Source organism: Thermobia domestica, chromosome 12 (genome assembly GCF_964235325.1).
Source record: "Thermobia domestica chromosome 12, izTheDome1.hap1.1, whole genome shotgun sequence".
Taxonomy (NCBI): domain Eukaryota; kingdom Metazoa; phylum Arthropoda; class Insecta; order Zygentoma; family Lepismatidae; genus Thermobia; species Thermobia domestica.
The window spans coordinates 203860491-203881029 of NC_137465.1; the positions used below are offsets into that span (position 1 = coordinate 203860491).

At 37.0% G+C, this 20539-nt stretch overlaps 1 protein-coding gene across 2 annotated transcripts in view; it reads right to left on the reverse strand.

Annotated features, from left to right (window-relative positions):
* Window positions 1-20539, reverse strand: part of CtBP (C-terminal binding protein) — a 157235-nt gene that overhangs the window by 45942 nt on the left and 90754 nt on the right. For both annotated transcript variants that reach the window (XM_081734571.1, XM_081734572.1), the window contains exon 2: window positions 16227-16516. In XM_081734571.1, coding sequence (XP_081590697.1) covers window positions 16227-16424 — 198 coding nt within the window. In that variant the 5' untranslated portion in view covers window positions 16425-16516. The remainder of the gene's footprint in view (window positions 1-16226; window positions 16517-20539) is intronic.

The window sequence follows — 20539 nt, forward strand, 5'->3', positions numbered from 1 at the left end:
CAGAAAATACACGGGCGAAGACAAAGCTTTAATCTGGGACCACAATTAAACCATGGTATTACATGTCAGGCAAGAGGTCGAATCCCACTCATGGCATGGAATGTTATCAATTGTCTTTTCACAAGTGGCGTACGCAAACATTTATACTATTATTTCCGAAGTTCATATCATTTCAGGTATTTGTATACGGGGACTAAAAATCATAAACCTCCCTTTGGATACGCACTACTTTTTACTATTCACTTCTCGAAGTCCCCTTTATTCTGACGGAAACAACCGTGGAACGCAGAACTCATCAAAAACATTTCAGTTATCGACGTTCTTTTGTGTTCTGCACGTGATACGTCGAAGTTTTATTCACTCTTTCTCAAGGGTAATTCCATTTTTAACATTTATTAACTAACTTTTTTACGCACAAAATCATACGACTCATTCATCTGTATTCACGCTGTGGATTTAAAAAAAAAAATCTAATGAAATAGTTTTAGTATATATACTACTATAACCGAGAGAAATATTAGTGAAAGCAGTTGATGTGTAGTCTTTAACATACGAAACAATGCGAACGTAATAATTGTTTTACACTGAAACCACGTTAGTCTCGAAGAGGATTCCCACTTTTAAATTACAAATGTAACATGAAAAAAAAATCTTATTGTTCATTTCCTATTTCCCTAATACAAGCTGAAGTACCCGGTGTTGCTCGGGAATAGGTTTATGAAAAATTTCATCCCCATTTCTGCTTTATGATGCATAGTAAATCGAAATGAAGTATCTTTAAAAATTCATTGCAGACGAAGCAGTCGTTATTCTTTGCGAAAAATTTAAATCCTCCCTCACCCTTTCTTAGGACAAACATTTCAAAGTGTCATACTAAAAGTCAAGATCTATCCAACTGCCAGTTACTTTCAAAATTCACTTGAAACATTGCAACTGTTTCCTATTATTATTATTATTATTATTATTATTATTATTATTATTATTATTATTATTATTTATGAATACAGCATAGGAAATTTAAAATATTCTGGAAAACCGTCCCCTTTTCATTCTTAAAAGTAGAATTTTCAAAAACACAGACACATGTCTAATTATTTTTAATGAGGAGTTTATATAACGAGTTTCATCTGTTTAACTTGAGGGATTCCTCAGATGCTCTATTTTTTGCACAAATTTTGAGCCGTTTTAGGAGACTGTTTTACTCAAAGGAACTACCTAATTTATACGGTTTATCAAACATTGTAAGGGTCATTAAGTCTAGGATGCTCACGTGGGCAGGTCATATAGCCAGGATGGAAGAAAGTAGGAGCGCCTTCCAAGTCTTTAACTGGAAGTCCAATCGGAAAACGACCATTAGGAAGACCTAGGCGCAAATAGGAGTACAATATTAAGATGGATCTTGCAGAAATAGAAATACAAAGTAGAAACTGGATCCAACTGGTTAAGGATAGAAGTCAGTGGAGAGCTTCTATGAACGCGGCATTGAACCTCCGGGTTCCATACGCCATACAGTTAATTAACATAAAACTGGTTTTGGTGTATACCATTATGCAGCAAAATTCATTTCAAACGAGTCAGATGTTTCTCCGTGAAGACAGGACAGAGTGGTCAGTTTCATTTTTATATATACTCACTGCTCCCTTTAGAACTTTCGGAAGTGTGGCTTACGCTTTTAGAATCAGACGCAAGAGAAAGAGGTGAAATGGAATAAAACAAAGTTGGCAATATTCGATTGGTCATTAATTCGTAAGTAGTGTACCTGCTAAACCATCGACTATCATCTGTTTGCCTCTCACCACTGTCTTCCATCAACCCTAGATTTGACGTCTTCTTGCCCTGTGTGAAGGACTTACTGAAAACCCGACTAGTGTTATCAACGGCTCGAGCGGCTCAGTCACCACCGAGCCGAACCGAGAAGTGAGCCGAGTCTTTTGACATCACTAGCTAAGGGGATTTTTCCCAACAGTACTCTTTTCCAGACTGTAAGTAATATGTGTAGGACATCTGGTTAAAATTCCTCCAAGTGTCCCAGACTCATGCTGAAACACACACACATACATTATATATATATATATATATATATATATATATATATATATATATATATATATATATATATATATATATATATATATACAGATAAGAAGCGGCTCGGCTCACGGCTCAATGAACAGCTCACCCAACCGAGCCGATAGCTCACGTAAGAAGAGCTGGTGGCACATTCCAATTGAGCCGGCTCAAGCCGATGGCTCACTTGAGCTGAGCCGAACCGAGCCGGTTGACATCACTAAACCCGACGAGCGAAGTGTGACGTCATGGAGCATCCAGTTGGAAATAACTGCTTTAGAGGCTCAACTTTCGATAACGCTGAAACAAGTGTCCACTTATTTGTAATGAGGAATTTATATGTCCGAGTTTAATCTCATTAGCTTGAGAAGCTTCTGATATACTCTTATTTCTGGTGTAAATTTTAAGCCCCTCTAGGAGACTATATGAAACATTAAATAATAATAATAATATATTCTAAATTCCTTTCAAACGGTTCAATTGTTTTTCCATATATACACAGAGCGAGAGAGAGAGCACTACTCTCTTTAGAAGCTCAATTTCCGAAAACATGAAGAATGGATTTATTTATTTTTACTAAATAGTATATTTTATACATAGAATTTCATCTCGTTAACTTCAAGAGTTCCCGAGCCATTTTTCACACAAATTTCTAACTCCCTTTAGGAGAGGCATTTTAACTAAAGTGGCAGAATACAAACAGGGCTAGATATGTTCCACAATTCATTTCAACCAGTTCAATGGTGTGCATCTGTATAGTGGACAAATAAACGAACATTGTGTTTTGTATACTGTATAAGGTTAGGAGCGAAAGAATCACAAGCGGGGAGGAAAAACAAATTATTTAACAGAAAGTAATATAAACATTACCACACAACACAAAAGGAAAGTAAAGTACGTAACACCTTTCGCTAAACGCTTCATCAGATAGGAGGGGAGGTAGCTGTGAAGCGTTCTTCTTTCCTTCCTGCCTGATAAAGCATTTAGCGAAAGTTTATAATTTACTTCCTTTTATGCCTTGTGCGACTATAAACATTGTATAAAAAATAGAATTACCGAAAAGTAGTACTGACCAAAGCAACTATCGATGATTTTTGAGGAGGGGGTTAGTATACATCACGCTGAACTGATACGGGTCACTCGGGAAACTGGGATAATTTAAGTCTACCTAGGTACAGTCATTGTTATGTAGCACTGACGAACAAGTCTCTAGCCTTTCACGATAAACAGAATACAACGCAACTGACTCTAGGATACACTCCTACAATTCCATGTTGTAGTTTAGCATCCTCTACAACAATGTCTATATGAAACCCTTCCCTACAGTTTAAAATAGTATCCAAACTAGAATAATCAGCTCAAATTTCACAGCTGATTTACCGGAAATTGAACCCGGAACCACCAGCATCAAAGGGCGTGTATTAGCCACTATATCACTGAACAACCTTGAACTTATGTGCTCTATGGGCTACTAGCCTCAGTGTAGTGATGAACCAGCAAGTTTTCTTTTTCAACCTGGTGCACAGCATATGCTAATACAGGGCATTTTTTCTACTCGTGGCCCAAAGCATCACAAATAAAGCTTCTGCAAATCATATTGCAGTGGACCGAGTGATTGGTATAATTTGGGTCAGTCAGTAGAACAACCGAAGGAAATAGAGTTTACGATCCTGCTACTCAATCTAAAAACAGGTTTTAAAAAATATCTTCCTACAACTGGAACAAACATGGATGACTAATGTTAAAAAGCTTATATAAATATATACACTATGTGATCAAAAGTATCCGGACACCTGGCTGAAAATGACTTACACAAGTTCGTGGCGCCCTCTATCGGTACTGCTGGAATTCAATATGGTGTTGGCCCACCCTTAGCCTTGATGACAGCTTCCACGAAGATGTCTTAGAGAATGGCAGCCCATTCTTCACGGTGCTGAACTGAGGAGGTATCAATGTAGGTCAGTGAGGCCTGGCACGAAGTCGGCGTTCCAAAACATCCCATAGATGTTTTATAGGATTCAAGTCAGGACTCTGTGCATTATTACAGGGATGTTATGGTCGTGTAACCACTCCACCCCAGGCCGTGCGGTATGAACAGATGTTTGATCGTGTTGAAAGATGCAATCGCCATCCCCGAATTGCTCTTCAACAGTAGAAAGCAAGAAGGTGCTTAAACATGCACTGCGAGAGGTAGGCCTGCACTGGGATAGTGCCACGCAAAACAACAAGGGGTGAAAGTCCCCTCCAAGAAAAAAACAACCACACTATACCACCACCACCTCCGAATTTTACTGTTGGCACTACACACGCTGACAGATGACGTTCACCGGGCATTCGCCATACCCACACCTTGCCATCGGATCGCCACATTGTGTACCGTGATTCATCACTCCACACAACGTTTTTCTACTGTTCAATCGTCCAATGTTTAGGCTCCTTACACCAAGGATGTTATAAATAGAGGATCTGCCCATATGTATCGTCAACCTATTAAATCGATGAAGCCAAAAACAACCGAGCATCGGCACGTGATTGGCTCCTTTCGTTTCCGCCATCGTCTGATTATCTACTTTCGTTTCCGCCATGATTGTTGGCTCAAAACATTGCGATCCTACTGGGCGGAGTGGGTAGAGTAGGGGTGGCGAAACTGTGACGTATGGCTTTAAGATTTTGTGACGTATGAGGAGCTACTTCGATGTTCCTATCCTGTGAAAACTTGTTATCCGGAAGTCTCTTCATCCAGCTGCCGAGAGATCAAATGTGAATTGATTTTGGTCAACTTCATGTGGTCTGACAAAATTCTTTACATTATGCAACGAAAAAATTCTGTAAGGTTACAGATAATCCTCACAGTTAGCCTTTTGTCCTTTACGACGAGGGCCTAACACGAGCTATGGTTTCTGCGAGATTCCGAATTTTCGCAAATCTTCAGTTGGCCGGACAGCACACAGAACACATCGTCAGGGATTGGTTCAGAAATTCCGTTCGGGAGATGAGTCTTTCGGATGAACCTCGCAGTGGATGACCACATGTGTTGGATGGCGAAGTCCTGAAAGCAGTCAGCGAGAAGAAGAGTGGTTTAACGTGTCATGGAATTTGCAGAAAGGTTCCCGCTGAAACATTAACACTTCATCTTTATGGCATAGGGACGATATACAAGTTAAGCAAGTGAATACCCCACACATTCTCAACAACGAACAACGAGGAACAGCCTATTTGTCCTTGCTCACTCAGCACCTGAACACACCTATCTTTGATTGCGTGCTCACTGGTGACGAAAAGTGGGTCTTCTATGACACACTCAAGCATACCAGAAATTGGTTGTCGCCACGTGACCCTGTTCCTCACACCACGACCACGTAAGAGGTGCATTTCGAGCTCCTTCCAACTGGTCAGACCATCACTACTGACCTCTACCCTCAGCAGCTGCAAAGAGTGCACCTTGTATTGTGGCAAAAGGAGCCGGCATTGATGGATCGCAAGGGTGTGCTGTTCCTGCACGACAATGCCAAGCCACATGTGACTAAGAGGACCCGGGAGACCCTTCAACAACTTGTCTGGGAGTGCTAATCATCATATTCACCAGACCTTGTATCAATAGATTACCATCTATTTCATTCCCTCGAAACTATTTCGTGGGAGATCCTTCGCAAATGAGGGAGACCTGCGGAACGCACTCAAGGACTCCTTTGCATCCACGACCGCCGAGTTTTATCATCACGGTATTGTGCCGCTGCAGGAACGTTGGCAAAAGCTATTAGATGCTGATGGAGATTACTTCGAAACCTAAAGGTAAGTACCGTCCAGTGTATTGTTCTTTATTTATCACTGCTCTAGAACGGTAAGAACTTTTTTTTTGGTTACTTTGTATTATCAATGTCAGAAATTAATATGCTAAACAACAACACTTACATTTGATTTTTGTGTCTATTGTACAGTCAACTTAAAAAAGTGCAAACCTCAATATAATTGTACCGACTACTATAGTAAATACGATTTGAGCAATTTTGTTTTGTTCAGAGAAATAAGATGAAACAACTTCAATTTAACAGCTCACGTTAACATCTACTGAAATTCATGTACGCACTCTTTAATTCAACTGTACAAGTTTTTCCATTAGTTTGTCCTAACTCTTCCACCTTCATTCTCCACTTCCACGCTCACTTTTTCTTGTTAAAAAGAAAACCAAGAAACGACTACTATTGCATGTGAAGTGATGAAACTAATGTCACGTCCTAGTGTTTGTAACGGTGCCGAAGAAGAAGCAGATGCGGTCAGCTACTTTCCACATCGCTTTATGCTCAAATACCAATGGCGGGGGGGGGGGGGAAGTGCTGCAACAATCAGGTTTCTACGGAAGAGGGAATGAGGCAATACATCCATCGCATCAAACCTTGGCTTCACATGCACAAGACGTCGGGAAACAACTTCCGTGGTAGAACAAGAGAAAAGAAAGAGTAACAAATCGAAAACATCGCATGTAAGCATTTTCCTTATTTTATGCAAGCAGTAAAAATAAGACATAATTTCTTTCAATTGTTTATGTTTGTGATCTGTATGCAGCAAATAAATACTAACCACGCAAATAGTGACACAAGAAATCAGAGGAGGCCTATTCGAATCACATTATAGTCGTGAATAGTTATCCTACTCTTCGCCTTTATTTCGGTGCCCATTTATAAATGAAAAGAAAATGATATCTTTCAGTTTGTCCCGCAATTATGCCCTTTAGGCTAAGGAAGATGGTAATTAAAACAATGATGATGAAAGAAATGGTGGAATGAGAAAGTGTGAGCGCGCAGGAGTCTCCGAGAAAACCCATGCACTGTCCACCACAAATTAACTTGGCCGGGGATCGATCCAAGGACCCCACGCACCAGAGGTAAGCGCTCTACCACTGAGCCACTAAACCATACGCACAAAATATTTACATAGTTGAAAATTATTAGCATATTAATTACCATTAGCAGGTAAACAAGTAATAGTAAAAAATAAACGTAAAAATAAAGGAAGAGTCATACATTGAGTATTTACATACGCACACAAAAATATAATAACAATTTGAGCTTACGGAAGTTCTTGATACAGATATTGATATTAAATTAACAAAAATGTAGACGCTACACACTTTTTTTTTCGATAACACAAATCACTTAAAATAAATTACATATTAGGTAGGTTTCATCGTTTCCGTTCATGAAAACCGGAAACAGATAAACGCTTCCATATTGTCTTAAAGATAACAGAATCTCAGAAACCACAAAAATGATTAATGGAAAAGCATTTTTACAACACAATGATGTTTATACAAAACCTATTAAATTAGTGTCAACCTAATAGTTTTTCTAACATAATAAAAGCATTTCTGCATCCTTAAGAAACAAAACTGACATACATAGATAGCCACATATAACAGGCAAACACAATGGAAGGAATGGTCTTACTAACAAAAATCGTAGAACTGTGCTCTCCTCTCCTCCACAACAAGCAAAACAATGTAAATCATTTTTTGATGTTTAAGATCTCTGCTTCAAAAGAAGTACTTATTCTACGTATAGCCTTGTAAGAAATGTGGCTAAGTTCTTTCTTTTTAAATAAGACGCACAGTCATCAGCGAAAGTAGGTATAACTGCCACATTTATTTATTTATTTAAGAAGAACACAACAGGTAATTCTACCCAATTACACTGTTCATATCAGTTACATAGAATACGTGTAATATATTTGCGAAATCTATTCTGACTCATACCGTGTATATCCAGAACTTTTTTACATTTACTCAGTTTGTTGTACACTGCACCCATCCTCCACGTTGGTGACTGTTTTATTGCATTTGTTCGAGATTTCTTACAATAAAAGAAATTGTCATTGCCCACACATATGTTTCCATTGGGTACCCTGAGATGAAAGGCAGAGATCAAATCCTTACTGTTTAATCTGTTATTTAATATTTTGTATAAGAATATCATGTCATTTAACACTCTTCTGTGATTGAGAGACATTGTGACATTGTGAATATTTGCGAAATCTATTCTGACTCATACCGTGTATATCCAGAACTTTTTTACATTTACTCAGTTTGTTGTACACTGCACCCATCCTCCACGTTGGTGACTGTTTTATTGCATTTGTTTGAGATTTCTTACAATAAAAGAAATTGTCATTGCCCACACATATGTTTCCATTGGGTACCCTGAGATGAAAGGCAGAGATCAAATCCTTACTGTTTAATCTGTTATTTAATATTTTGTATAAGAATATCATGTCATTTAACACTCTTCTGTGATTGAGAGACATTGTGTTAAAATTTGCATTAAAAGAAGTACTATTTTCATATCTGGGGGAAATGCCTGTTCTCTTGTATACCAGAAATTGCAGAAATTAATTTTGAACTCTTTCCATTATCTGTATATTAACAAAATATATACAGTGAAACCTCAGTTTACTGATACCTCCATAACACTAATTACTTTTATGTGCCGACACGGACAAGTTTCTTTTCCTCCTAACGTTTTAGTAACCTCTTCATGACGAAAAAATTATTCTCAGTTCGTAAGTATTTTGCACAGAAATACTTTCTACGATTTTAAAACAAATCTACTATACAATATACTAAACACGAAAACCTTTCCCCAGAAAATGTCTTTGTCACAAGTCAGTGATTTAGTGAATCATCTTACAATAGTTGTTGATAACCCGTCGTATATATACGAGGCGCAGTCAAGTTATAATACCTCCTTTTTTTCTCACTAACTACGTAATCACACGAGAACTCTGAAACTTGTCTACTTCTTGACGTAATCTCTCTGTACCCGTACACATTTTTCACTACATCGATAACACGATTTTATGGCCGCAGCGAACGCTTCTTTAGGAGTCTGTTTTGACCACTGGAAAATTGCTTGATGCAGTAGCGGAACGTCTAGTGAATGTGTCACCACAGAGAGTGTCTTTTATCGTTGGAAACAGCCAAAAGTCGCTAGGACCCAGGTCAGGTGAGTAGGGAGCATGAGAAATCACTGTTGTCACTAAGAAACTGTTCTGTCATGTTCCGCCAATGAGTGGTCTTGGTGGAAGAGCACACGTGCAGCCTTTCCGGCCGTTTTTCATGCAATGTTGGAAGGGGCTTCTTCTTCAAAACATATAGTAGAATGCACCTATCACTGTAGTGTTCTTCAGAACGCAATTCGGTGTTCCAGAACATGGCCATTTTTCAGCACTAGCTATTTCCTATATTATATATATATATATATATATATATATATATATATATATATATAATTTTCGGCGAATCTATCTGCTTCCATTGAGCAGACTGGTGTGCTTAGTTTCAGGAAGCCATCCATTGCCACAATCGATGAAAAAGTCCTATTCGTCACCACCATGTGTCAACATTGCCTAACAACATGCCACGCGCGCAGCCTTGTGGTCGTCCGTCAGCATTCGTGGCGCACACCCGGAGGACACTTTTCGCATTTTCAGATCTTTACGCAAGAATATCTGCACAGATCCCACGAAAGTGGCAACTTTGGAGGCGAAGTGTTCCACACTCATTCGGTATCCTCCGAAACAGCTTTCTCCATAGGTTCGATCATATCGTCAGACTGGCTTATGCGAGGTCAAGATTGTCTTAATTTGTCGTGACACGACGTTCTGTATTCTTCGTTCCACCCACGAACACACATTAGACCCATACATGACAACATTATCACATGTCTCACTCAACTGGCGATGAATTTCAAGCGGTCACATATCACGTAAATGGAAAACTAAACATTATATGCTGTTTTTGTACAGTATCATAAGAAAAACAGTCATCACTCTCACCGTTGCCGTTCGAGTTCGTGTGCTGTACGGTGTTGCCATCTCTATCGCATTGACATCGAGTGCTCACGTATTATAAAACAAACAGCACGTTTCTATCTGCTACCAGTCCTGAGGAAAAAAATTGGAGGTGTTATAACTTCAATACATCTCGTAATTTTATGCGGCAAATCTCCTCTGTTACATATTTACTTTTCTTTCCCTTGAGAAAATTACTCCATGTGTACTACATTTTGCATGATCCCCCACCATAAATTAGCAATTTGTTTCTTTACAGAGAGGGATTTCTTCCCTATCCTCCAGAAATGCAAGCATTAAGTACAGTATTTCGATTATTAGACTATATTTAAATTTATAATACATTTCCTGTATGATGCATAGTGTTACCGCATGAACTGTGGGTGATCTAAATATATGTAACCACTCAATAACTGACATACTTCATGTGCGAACAAATAATCGTGTCCCATCAGTGTCCGTTATTGAGAGGTTGCACTGTATTGTGTTAACTGGAGAAACTACATTACATCACTCTTTGAGTCTCACATGGCAAAGGTTTCTTTAAAATCCGATGAAAAGTATTGAATCCCAAGCATTTACAGTATTATTCTAAGCAATTATTTATGTTGATAAATTTTATTTTTATCCATTTTAGTTCGTTTCGGCGCTTGTTGTCAACTCCTAAGAATGATTTAATATTCAACACATTTAACCATCTACAAACATCAGTTAAAAACAATTGACAAAAGAAATTTTATTTGAAGGTGTTATACCAGGGACATCAAGCAAATAAAGACCGTTTTGTTATACAACACAATATTTATTGGAAAAAAACAATTCTGTTACATATCTAAAGCTTCTCTAACTTCACTACATAATCACCACCTTCATTCAAACATTTGTCGTATCTGTTCACCAGCTTCAGAATTTCCATGTTATACTCTTCTGCCACCAGTCCATTAACCCTTTTAAAGATTTTTGGAACAATTTGTACAATACGGGTGTTCTATGGTACTTTGCGTTATAACTCTCCTATTTGAACTTTTTCGTCCGTTTTTTTTTTTTTTTTTTTTCACTCTAGAGGCATTGTCGTACACGTTACGTATGGTTTCACGCCTTCCTGCGTCGAGACATAACTTTAAAAATATTTTCTTTTGTTAGGCCTATTTTCATTATTTTCGGCGGGCTTACTTTTGCACCTAGAAGATTGAAATTTTGCACAAACATTCAATCCAACGAGTAGTATTTATCAGATTTTTTCTGATCGCTACGTTCAAACAGGGCCGTTCCAGAGGGGTCCAAAGTGTGCCAAAATAATTTTCTCCGGAATTTCCTCTTTCCCCTTAATTTTTCCCTCTCCTGGTATATGGTATGAGCATGTAAGTGGTACCATTTGAAAACCTGCTCTATTCTGAAGAGAATGAGGTATGAACCATGATTCTAGGATAAATAGTGACGATGCAGTAGCTGCTTGACTGAAAGCCTAAAAAATACCCCAAAAATCCAAGATCTTAAAAAGCCAGTGGTCAAAGCATTCAATTCGGGCGGGAAATTCTAGATCACCCACCCTATAGTCTGGACCTTGCGCTTAGCGATTTCCACCTTGTCCGTAAGCTGAAAGAGTTTCTGGGCGGTAAACATTCTGGAAGTGCTGTAGAGTTGGAGAATGCAGTAACCACTTGGCTTATGAACTTGCGGCAGAAGAGTAAAACATGGAAAGTCTGAAGATCGTGAACTAGGGATGTACCGATATATCGGTATCGATATCGGTGATATCGTCCACTTTTGGGAGTATCGGTATCCGCAAATGGACACCGATATTTACCAATACAGTTTCCGAACTATTCTCAATTTGTTTAACATTAACAGTGACACTTATATTTAATCGGTTTCTTTCAGACTTAATAAGTTGATCAAAATTATTATCAATTACAGAAACGATTTCTTCATGCCTTTGATTTGCACTACTCGTATTCAACTGATATTTTTAGTCCCTCAATACAAAAATAGTGAAGAAACGCCAAAGGTTCTCAGTCAGGATCATGGGCACCCGAAGAAAATTTTCTAGGGGCGGAGGCATCCCATGGTTGCTATATTACATCTGGTATTAAATATACGTGGTTTGCTATATTACGTATATATTTTCGTGAGCCAGGGGGGATCCCATCCTACCCTCCCCCTTCGGGCGCCTATGGTCAGGATAGCAGATCCGCAATTTGAATCCCAAATGAGACCGAGGTTTCGATTCAGAAGAAAATGCTATGGAAGAAATCCACAAGACGCTCACTTTGTCATTATTTTCTCCTACTTACTGGTTAAAAACAATTAGTTCTGAAGTTAATAAATAGTTTTATCGTTTTAGACTTCGCTTAAATAACCCCTCTTATTTTTTTTATGGTATACGTAACACCTGGTTCAGCACATATAATTTTGTAAACAATAAAAATGTGTAACGGTAGTATCCGTTCGCATTATATGTATGCGCACCGACAACGTGGGTGCTCCAGCACTCACAAGATTTTTAGTTTGATAGAAACAAAATAAAATAAATATTTCTCACTTGTCATTATCAAAAAATAATAAACAATTAAAACATAGAGATGGAAGTTAAAATTTCTAAGCTCTAAAATACAATTGTTTGTTTCAAATGTGTTTGTGCAAAGGCAACCAACCAACACACTTAAGTTATTCATTTTGTAGTTTATGTTCACAATAAAATCCTTGCACAGTTCTTTCTGCAATACCATTCAAATTATTTGCTTTTATGTAGATTTTTTCATTTTAATTTTTATGAATGTGGTATTTTCTTTTAGTAACGTGATGATAATATCATTGCTTCTTGTAATCATTGTGCATCATGTAAGTTTAACGTATACACCTAATGTTACGATTATGCATGTTGAGAATATTCATTACAATAATTTATCCCTTACACTGGACCCGGGTTTTAACCCGTTTCTCTTGCGTTTATGTCAGCCGTGTTAATGACTGAGCTAGGGCTGTCCCAAAACTTATCCTTGTAGTACCGGTATATTTTACTTTATCACAGTACAGCTCTTTATGACGAGGTTCATGAAAGATTTTAACTAAAAGTAAATCAATCAAAAAATATCGAGACTCTCCTGCAAACATATAACACATCCTGCCATTTATATACACCCACATAAATTTTGGAAATCCGGCGCCGCGTTGATTATATGTATGTAATAGAGACTAGTAAATACAATGTAACTATCAAAGTATATTATCACTCTAAATATCAATCACTGACTCTTAGAATTAAGTTTACACTAAATAAGTATTGGTATTTGCTGCTTTTTAGTCCATTTTATGAGACCTGGATTAAATTTAGAGGAAATACATTTTTTGTGTGGAACCTAATATGAATGCTTTTTGTCTTTGTATGTCAAATTTTGGCCATTTCATTATTCTGAAAATTCCTAATAATATATAAGAAATGTGTCCAAAAGTATCGGTATCGGCCTCTTCAGTATTGGTATTGGGTATCGGTACATCCCTATCGTGAACAGATATGACAAATGTTTAAATGAAGTTGGTGTTTACTGATTATGTAGAGAAGTGAAGGAAGCTTCAAGTATGTAACAGAATTGTTTTTTTCCAATAAATATTGTTTTTCATTTTGTATAAATAAACGGTCTTTATTTTCTGGATGACCCTCGTATATAATGCTATAGGATTCATATTACATAATCACTGTAAATTTAATTGTTATTAAATAATTTTGGTAGTATGTGTTATTTTTTTGTTTTTAGTTCCTTGTTACAAACAGCTACATTTCATCCACAGGGTATTTCCACCGTTCCATACATAAGATTGATAGAACACAAGTGTTTTCAAAAATTAGTACTAATGCACACAATGACGGAATTCCATAGATGTTTGCTCACTTGAGAAACTGGCAGGGATTATTGAAATAATTTAGTAATAATTAAATACGACAACAATGGACACAAGGAAAAGATATTATATTCCATCTGAAAGAATCTACTTACGAAGTTGTACAATCAAGATTTCTGAGTCTTTTTATTTGGTCTACACAGCATAATAATTCCTAAAAATTAATGAGAGATTGGAGATGGTAATAACAATGAAATCTTGGATGAAGTATGCAAATGCACTGTAGATACTAGTCTTATACAGAGTATAAGCATTCTAAATAATAATAATAATAATAATAATAATAATAATAATAATAATAAAATGGACATCTACATTTATTTCTAAATAATACTACTATCTTCAGAGGTTTCTACAGATTATTCAAAATTAAGTAAGGTCATATTCTCTTGAAATGAATCGTAAATAGAATTCAGTCCCTTTTCCTTTAATATGGAGGCAATAAACAAGAAACGAGATCTTGAAAAGTTCTTTAAAGTGTTTTTTGTTTTTATTAAGATCTTAAGTCGGAAATAGTAAATTATAAAAGTAGATGATCTAGTTCAGAATAGGTGCAAGTGCCAATGTTCCTATTGCAAAACACAAAAGAAATTCGCGTGATGGAAGTTCCACGATTTATCACGGAATTCTGGCCGAGAGCTCAATGAAACATTTTGATCAATACTTGCTTTCTTCAGGAGGAGACGGCCGAGGGATGGTTCAAGTTCATGACGAAAACGTTCGCTTGTCTCTGACTCACAAAATAATTACATCAGTATTGCTATATATTCAGTGGTGGTTTCTCAAGGCTATAATTCAAATATTAATACTAACAATGTTACAAGTACATCAGATAAAACTAGGAATTATTTACCACTACTAATGTCTACAATAAATGTGGTTTTATCGAAGTTATATTATCATGAATTAAATTTAATGTATAATATGTAACAAAACACTTGCACTGTTATGGCATTATCTAATTATTACTCCAAATAAAGGTAAATGGGCAACCATCAGCAGAGCAATAATTTTGATGATGATGTTTGGAGTAGAATATTAGTATACACCTATTCAGCTCAATAGAACTGTAAATGCTTGATGCTCATAGTTCACTGTCGAAGAAAAGAAGCAGGTTTACAAGCCAATCATGCGTCAGTTTCATATAGTCTCACATACATCCAAAGGTACCAGTTGTACTTGTCTAATAAAACATTGCAAATGCTCACTTTTATTCAGAAGATGTAGTTTTAATCCCTTTTTGTTTATTTTAGAATTTCTTAGCATTGCTTTACATGTGTATCAATGACAAGTATCAAATAGAACATGCTTTATTACAAAGCCCGATTATCTAAACATATTCCTAAGATGGTAACAAAAATAAATAAACTTAAGGTACATAAATTTGAGGACCAACCTTTACAAGACTGCATACAGTTTTTCACCTGCATCAGTTGAATAAGTAACCATACATTATGCAAAAAGGAATCGATATCACATATTCATTAAAAAAAAAACAAACTAAAAACACGTATCAGCATATACTTAGTGCTTTAATCTACACCAAAGTATGGATCGTATCTTATCAACCTTGTATTCCTTTATGGTATTGGCATTTGCAATTCGGTTCCTTTATGCAGGATAAGTTTCACATTAAAATACACAGGCTGCTAAATTAATTAATACATCATTCCTCTAGTCCAGTGATCGCCAAACCGTCGATCGCGAACTACTAGTAGCTCGCGGGGGACATTTTCGGTATATCGCGTTAACACTCCAGTTGGCTAAACTTGATTCCTCCACTCAGCTGACGCTAACGACAGGGGCGCTGAAAACAACTGCTCATTTCTCCCGTGCATTGTCATTGTCAGCCTCATCTCACAGTTGATTGCATATGCATGGCGTTATGCATATTATGTTTATCGTGTGTATATTAGACATTTCCTAACTTAGATTGCTTGATTTCATATTTACTAGAAATGTAAGATTATAGGCAATAAACAAATGTTTTTTTTTTTTTTTTAAGTTGGTAGTTCTTTTGGTTGGTAGCTCACAATAGAATTTAAAAACGGTACGGTAGCTCAGAAGCTTAGTTTGGCGATTACTGCTCTAATCTGATTGGCATTTGTTGCTGACACTCGAATCCATACTACATGTTATCAAGAGTTTGGTATTCCAGTTTTGTAAAAGTGAATGCCATTCACACGCATCAATGCATATATATATTTTGACACCCTGTATATCTAAGAATTGCTATATATATGCAAGTGTAATATTTTCAAATGTATGAAACCTCAAGAGTGTATTGCATACCTCCTCCAAGAACTTGCTGCGTCACTTTTTGATTTCCAATTTTACGGGGAAAAAATATTAAAAAATGATTTTTTTCGTACTTACAAAATCCTGCTCCACTGTTGAAATTGGAGTAACGGCCTTACCTTTTCGTGGATTTCCGAGGTAGATTGGGCATCACAGAATGCCACTGTCGCTACATCTTTTAATATGGGCATTTCAATAGAACAGTCACGGCCATCCAAAAGGGCCACAAGTGGGCGGGTTTGCATAGGGCCATTTGCGATTGGGCCACGTAGATTTTCCATCCGAGGTCGCTTTGGCAGCATCTTGCGTTTGTCCATGAGGATTATCACAACACAGAAAAACACAAGGATCACTATCAAGTCACACTTCCCACACCCTCGGCCACATCACCATGTCCTGACCTGGCCACCTGCAAAGAAAACAAAGGTCATTAGAAATGTTGGTTTCCAAATAAAAGCAGATAATTTACTAACATGAAAATATTTTATACTGAAATTTCTTTAAAAATGGATATCTTTCAATGGTGTGAGGAAAAATGTGTTCCATCAGTCCCATACCCTTTCTTCAATTAAAAATAAAAAATCCAGACAAAATTCAATTTTAAAATTAACTGTATCCACAAAATACTAGTGAGTAAATTGGTGAATGGTTTTGGAATGCTCTTTATATTTCTGCCTAATTCACTGTCTATACTCAAATTGAAGGAATATTCTCTCAATAAGAAATAGCCTATATCGAGAATAAAAACTATTTCCTAAAGCAATATTTTGTAAATACAATAATGACGACGAATCATTTTAATTTTTAAAAAAAAAAATATAAAAAAGTCGGATGCAACTGAAAAGTATCTTTCAGCATATACAGAGCTTTAAAGATCTTGCTTACAAGTATTAGCCAGCCAAAAAAATCTACTAGCCAGACCATTTTGCAGTCACAATGTTTACACAAACAATCACTTTGCGACACAGTAAACATATCAATACATTTTTATTGACATGTTTCTTACAAATAACAATAATGACATCTGCTATTTATTCTTGAATTTCTTGTGAATATAAGTCCAGATGTATGTTGGAATTTACTCGTAAAAAAAGTACACGCCACTGGTGAGCAGCGAGTGGGTTTTTAAAGCCCTGAATATATGCACTATTTCGGATACTAGTGCAAATTGTAGAACAAAACTGCAGCTCTTATGTTTAGAAGTTCCCGAGCATAATAAACCTTCCAGTATTGAGGTGTAAAGTTGATCTCCATGCTACGTATGTAACAGATACGTACCATAGTAAAATATCACATATGCAATGTTGCCACAAGAAGTTTATTTTCAATTTGAACATTAAAATATTCAAACTTTAAACCACTTTGTTTCTTGTGGTTCGAATATTTGTGGGCGATTTATTTAAAGTACTCTCGTGTTGCCTCTTTTGATCTTTTCTTTTAAATAAATGATAAAAAATAAAATTAAAACGTCTGATTAAAGAAATGGGTAATCAGACTTTACTGTTATATCAAAATGCTCGTTATTTACTCTACGAGCAATTGTTATAACAATTTCCTTCATCTTAAGGGTACATACGTTAATATAGCTACAAAATTTTACAACATTGAACTGCATTTAATACTATGCCTACGTAAGAGGAATACAAATTGCAAGAATTCACTAAATTTACTAATTTCTCTAAAATAATTGAACAACTGAATTAAAACAAACTAAACATCATTTAAAGAATGGATCAGGATGCAATTTCTTACGAAAGTTCACAATTTTTGTTTTGTTTTAAAAACTGTTTAATGATTAATGGAATAAACACAGTTTAAGAAGACCTACGACGATATGAGTTTTCTTTCTGTAATATTTTGGTCAAATTACAGGCAGTTATTACTACACGTTCCAAGGTCATTTAATTCAAAACAGTTCCACTCCCACACGTGTAAGTTATAAGCAATGAATTTATATTTACATATTTAAACTGAGTAAATAAGACCCTAATTTATTTTGTGCATTGGAATCATTTCCTGTGCCATCTCTTTTAAAGCTGAACTCATTGTAGGCAATAAACTGGGAGGAATCAAATAAACAGCACAATGACATTTTGTGGAGCTAATGAGCTACAACGGATCCAATTACAGGTTGCTTTTGAGCAGTATAATCCCACTACACAGGCTACAGACTGCTTCCTACATTAATGCATCGTCTGATGGATGACTCATGATGGAATTCACAATGTGTAAGAATAAAATGTTCTATTGATTGGTGGGGGACATTTTCTTCAACTTTCAGTCCATGTGTTTTTGTTGCGTCCTCCGTTCTGTCCGTGGCGATCGATAGGCTGGCAGGGAGCGAGCGGTCAACTGTTCGGGAGGGTGGGATCAATAGAAAGCTGGCCGCCGCCACTTCAGACGCTGCCCAGCCAATCCTCTGGCGAGGCGAGGCGACTCAGAGCAACTCACTTCGCAAAGCAGTTAAGTAAATCACTCGGACGCAGAGCAAGAGAAATAAAGTTTTCATCAACACCTGCGGAGGCTGAGGTGGGTAAAAAGACGGAAAAAGCATTGTAAACACAAGCATACGCCTCTCCGAATTCCTAATAAACTCCTTTGTTTATTACGAGGAAGTTGCGAGTGCAAAGTTTTCTCTCTCAACTCCAACTCCAATGAATTCCTCAAGTTGTTCTCTCAAGCAACAACTCCCAAACTACTGCAGCGACGCTGGCAAAGAAAACTAAAACAGAAACTGAAACATTGCTAAATAGAGTACACAAGAAGCAAGAAGTACTTTCAGTGAAATGCAGGTTAATTTTAACGAAAAGTTGGTTTGATCGTTCCACACAAATTTACCAACAAAATACTTTATAAGAGTGTGTGCCAGTAGCATTTAACATGGTATATGACAGCCATATATAACATATGAGATCGCGTATGGCCCGGCAAAGATCTATCATATAGACCACCAAATCTATTTGTAATTTTACTTTCGACCATTTTCCCCGTGAAATAGGAATACAAGCATTTTCTCGATTTTAAATACCGGGGTAAAAGATCGAAAATAAGTGAGTGCATCTCGAAAAATAGCCAAGTTTACCAACAAACTGTTAGTTTTCCGCCGTATGTTCTGCCATTTAGGCTAACGGAGAAAAATGGGAAATAAATATGAACTGTGAAAAGACAGTAACCCTCATGCTCTTGAGAGAAATTCGAATTCTCGACAGACAATTTTGAAAAATGAAAAGAAATTTTACGTCACAGTATTATGCCAGCTAGGCTAATGGAAACGGTGATAATGAGAAATGAATGAAATGTTGGAATGAAAAAAGTGAGTGGAAACGGGAGAACCCCAAGGAAACTCACGTACACGGTGTTCGTTCACCACAAAGCTCACTTGACGCGAGCTGGAATCGAAACAAGGACCATATACACCAGAGGTGAACGCATTATCACTGAGCCACCACGGCCCCCGACAGACAATTTTGAATTGCCAATCCTAAATATTGAGAAATCAATGCACAACACGAAGGAAAACACTTCCTGACGGGAGCTCATGTAGTTTGGGTCCCATGAGAAATGAAATGGTGGAATGAAGAAAGTGGGAGGAAACGGGAGAACCCCGAGAAAATCCACGCACACGGTGTTTGTCCACCACAAAGTTCACTTGGCGGGGGCTGGGGTCGAACCCGGGACCCCAAGCACCAGAGGTGAACGCTCTACCACTGAGCCACCGCGGCCCCGCCCACACGAGTTCGTGGTGGACAGCACTATATTCGTGAATTTTCTCGGAGTTTTCCCATTTCATGCCATATTTTTTTTCTCATTCGATCAAATATTTTATAATCATTAACAATCATTAAACACTCGTCTCCTTTAGCTAAACGGTATTACTGTGTGTCGTAAAACTACAAATTTCATTTCATTAAAAGCCAACTTTTTTTATAAAACTTTCGAGCATTATTTTTATATTATATAACGAACGAGTTTTCGCGATGTACTGTGGTGTTAAGGTTTTGAAATATGCACGGAAAAAACTATACAGCATCACGAACTGCCCGCGGCCTCGTCAAGCCCTCTGTGATTGGCCCTCGTCCCGCAATAAGTTGCACATGGCTGGTAAGAAACATTGTCTCGAAAATCAGTAAACACAAAGAACTGGTTGAACGATGAAGGTAGTTCAAGGCCGATCAAACGCCATCTTCGACAAATATAAATGCTTCAATTCATTTTTCCTGCACTACACGAGAATTAATTCTGTATAACAAAATAACTGAAGTTACTATCTAATACTGAGAGTATGTAAATTCAAACAATAATCTTTTCTAGACTCCAGGGTGATCGGCTACCTTTCTTGCATGTTTCAGAGACCACTATAATCAAAGTCGCGTGTTATTTTTTGAACAGAGAAAGAGATAACTGAATATAATACGTTGGAAATTTCCGCTTT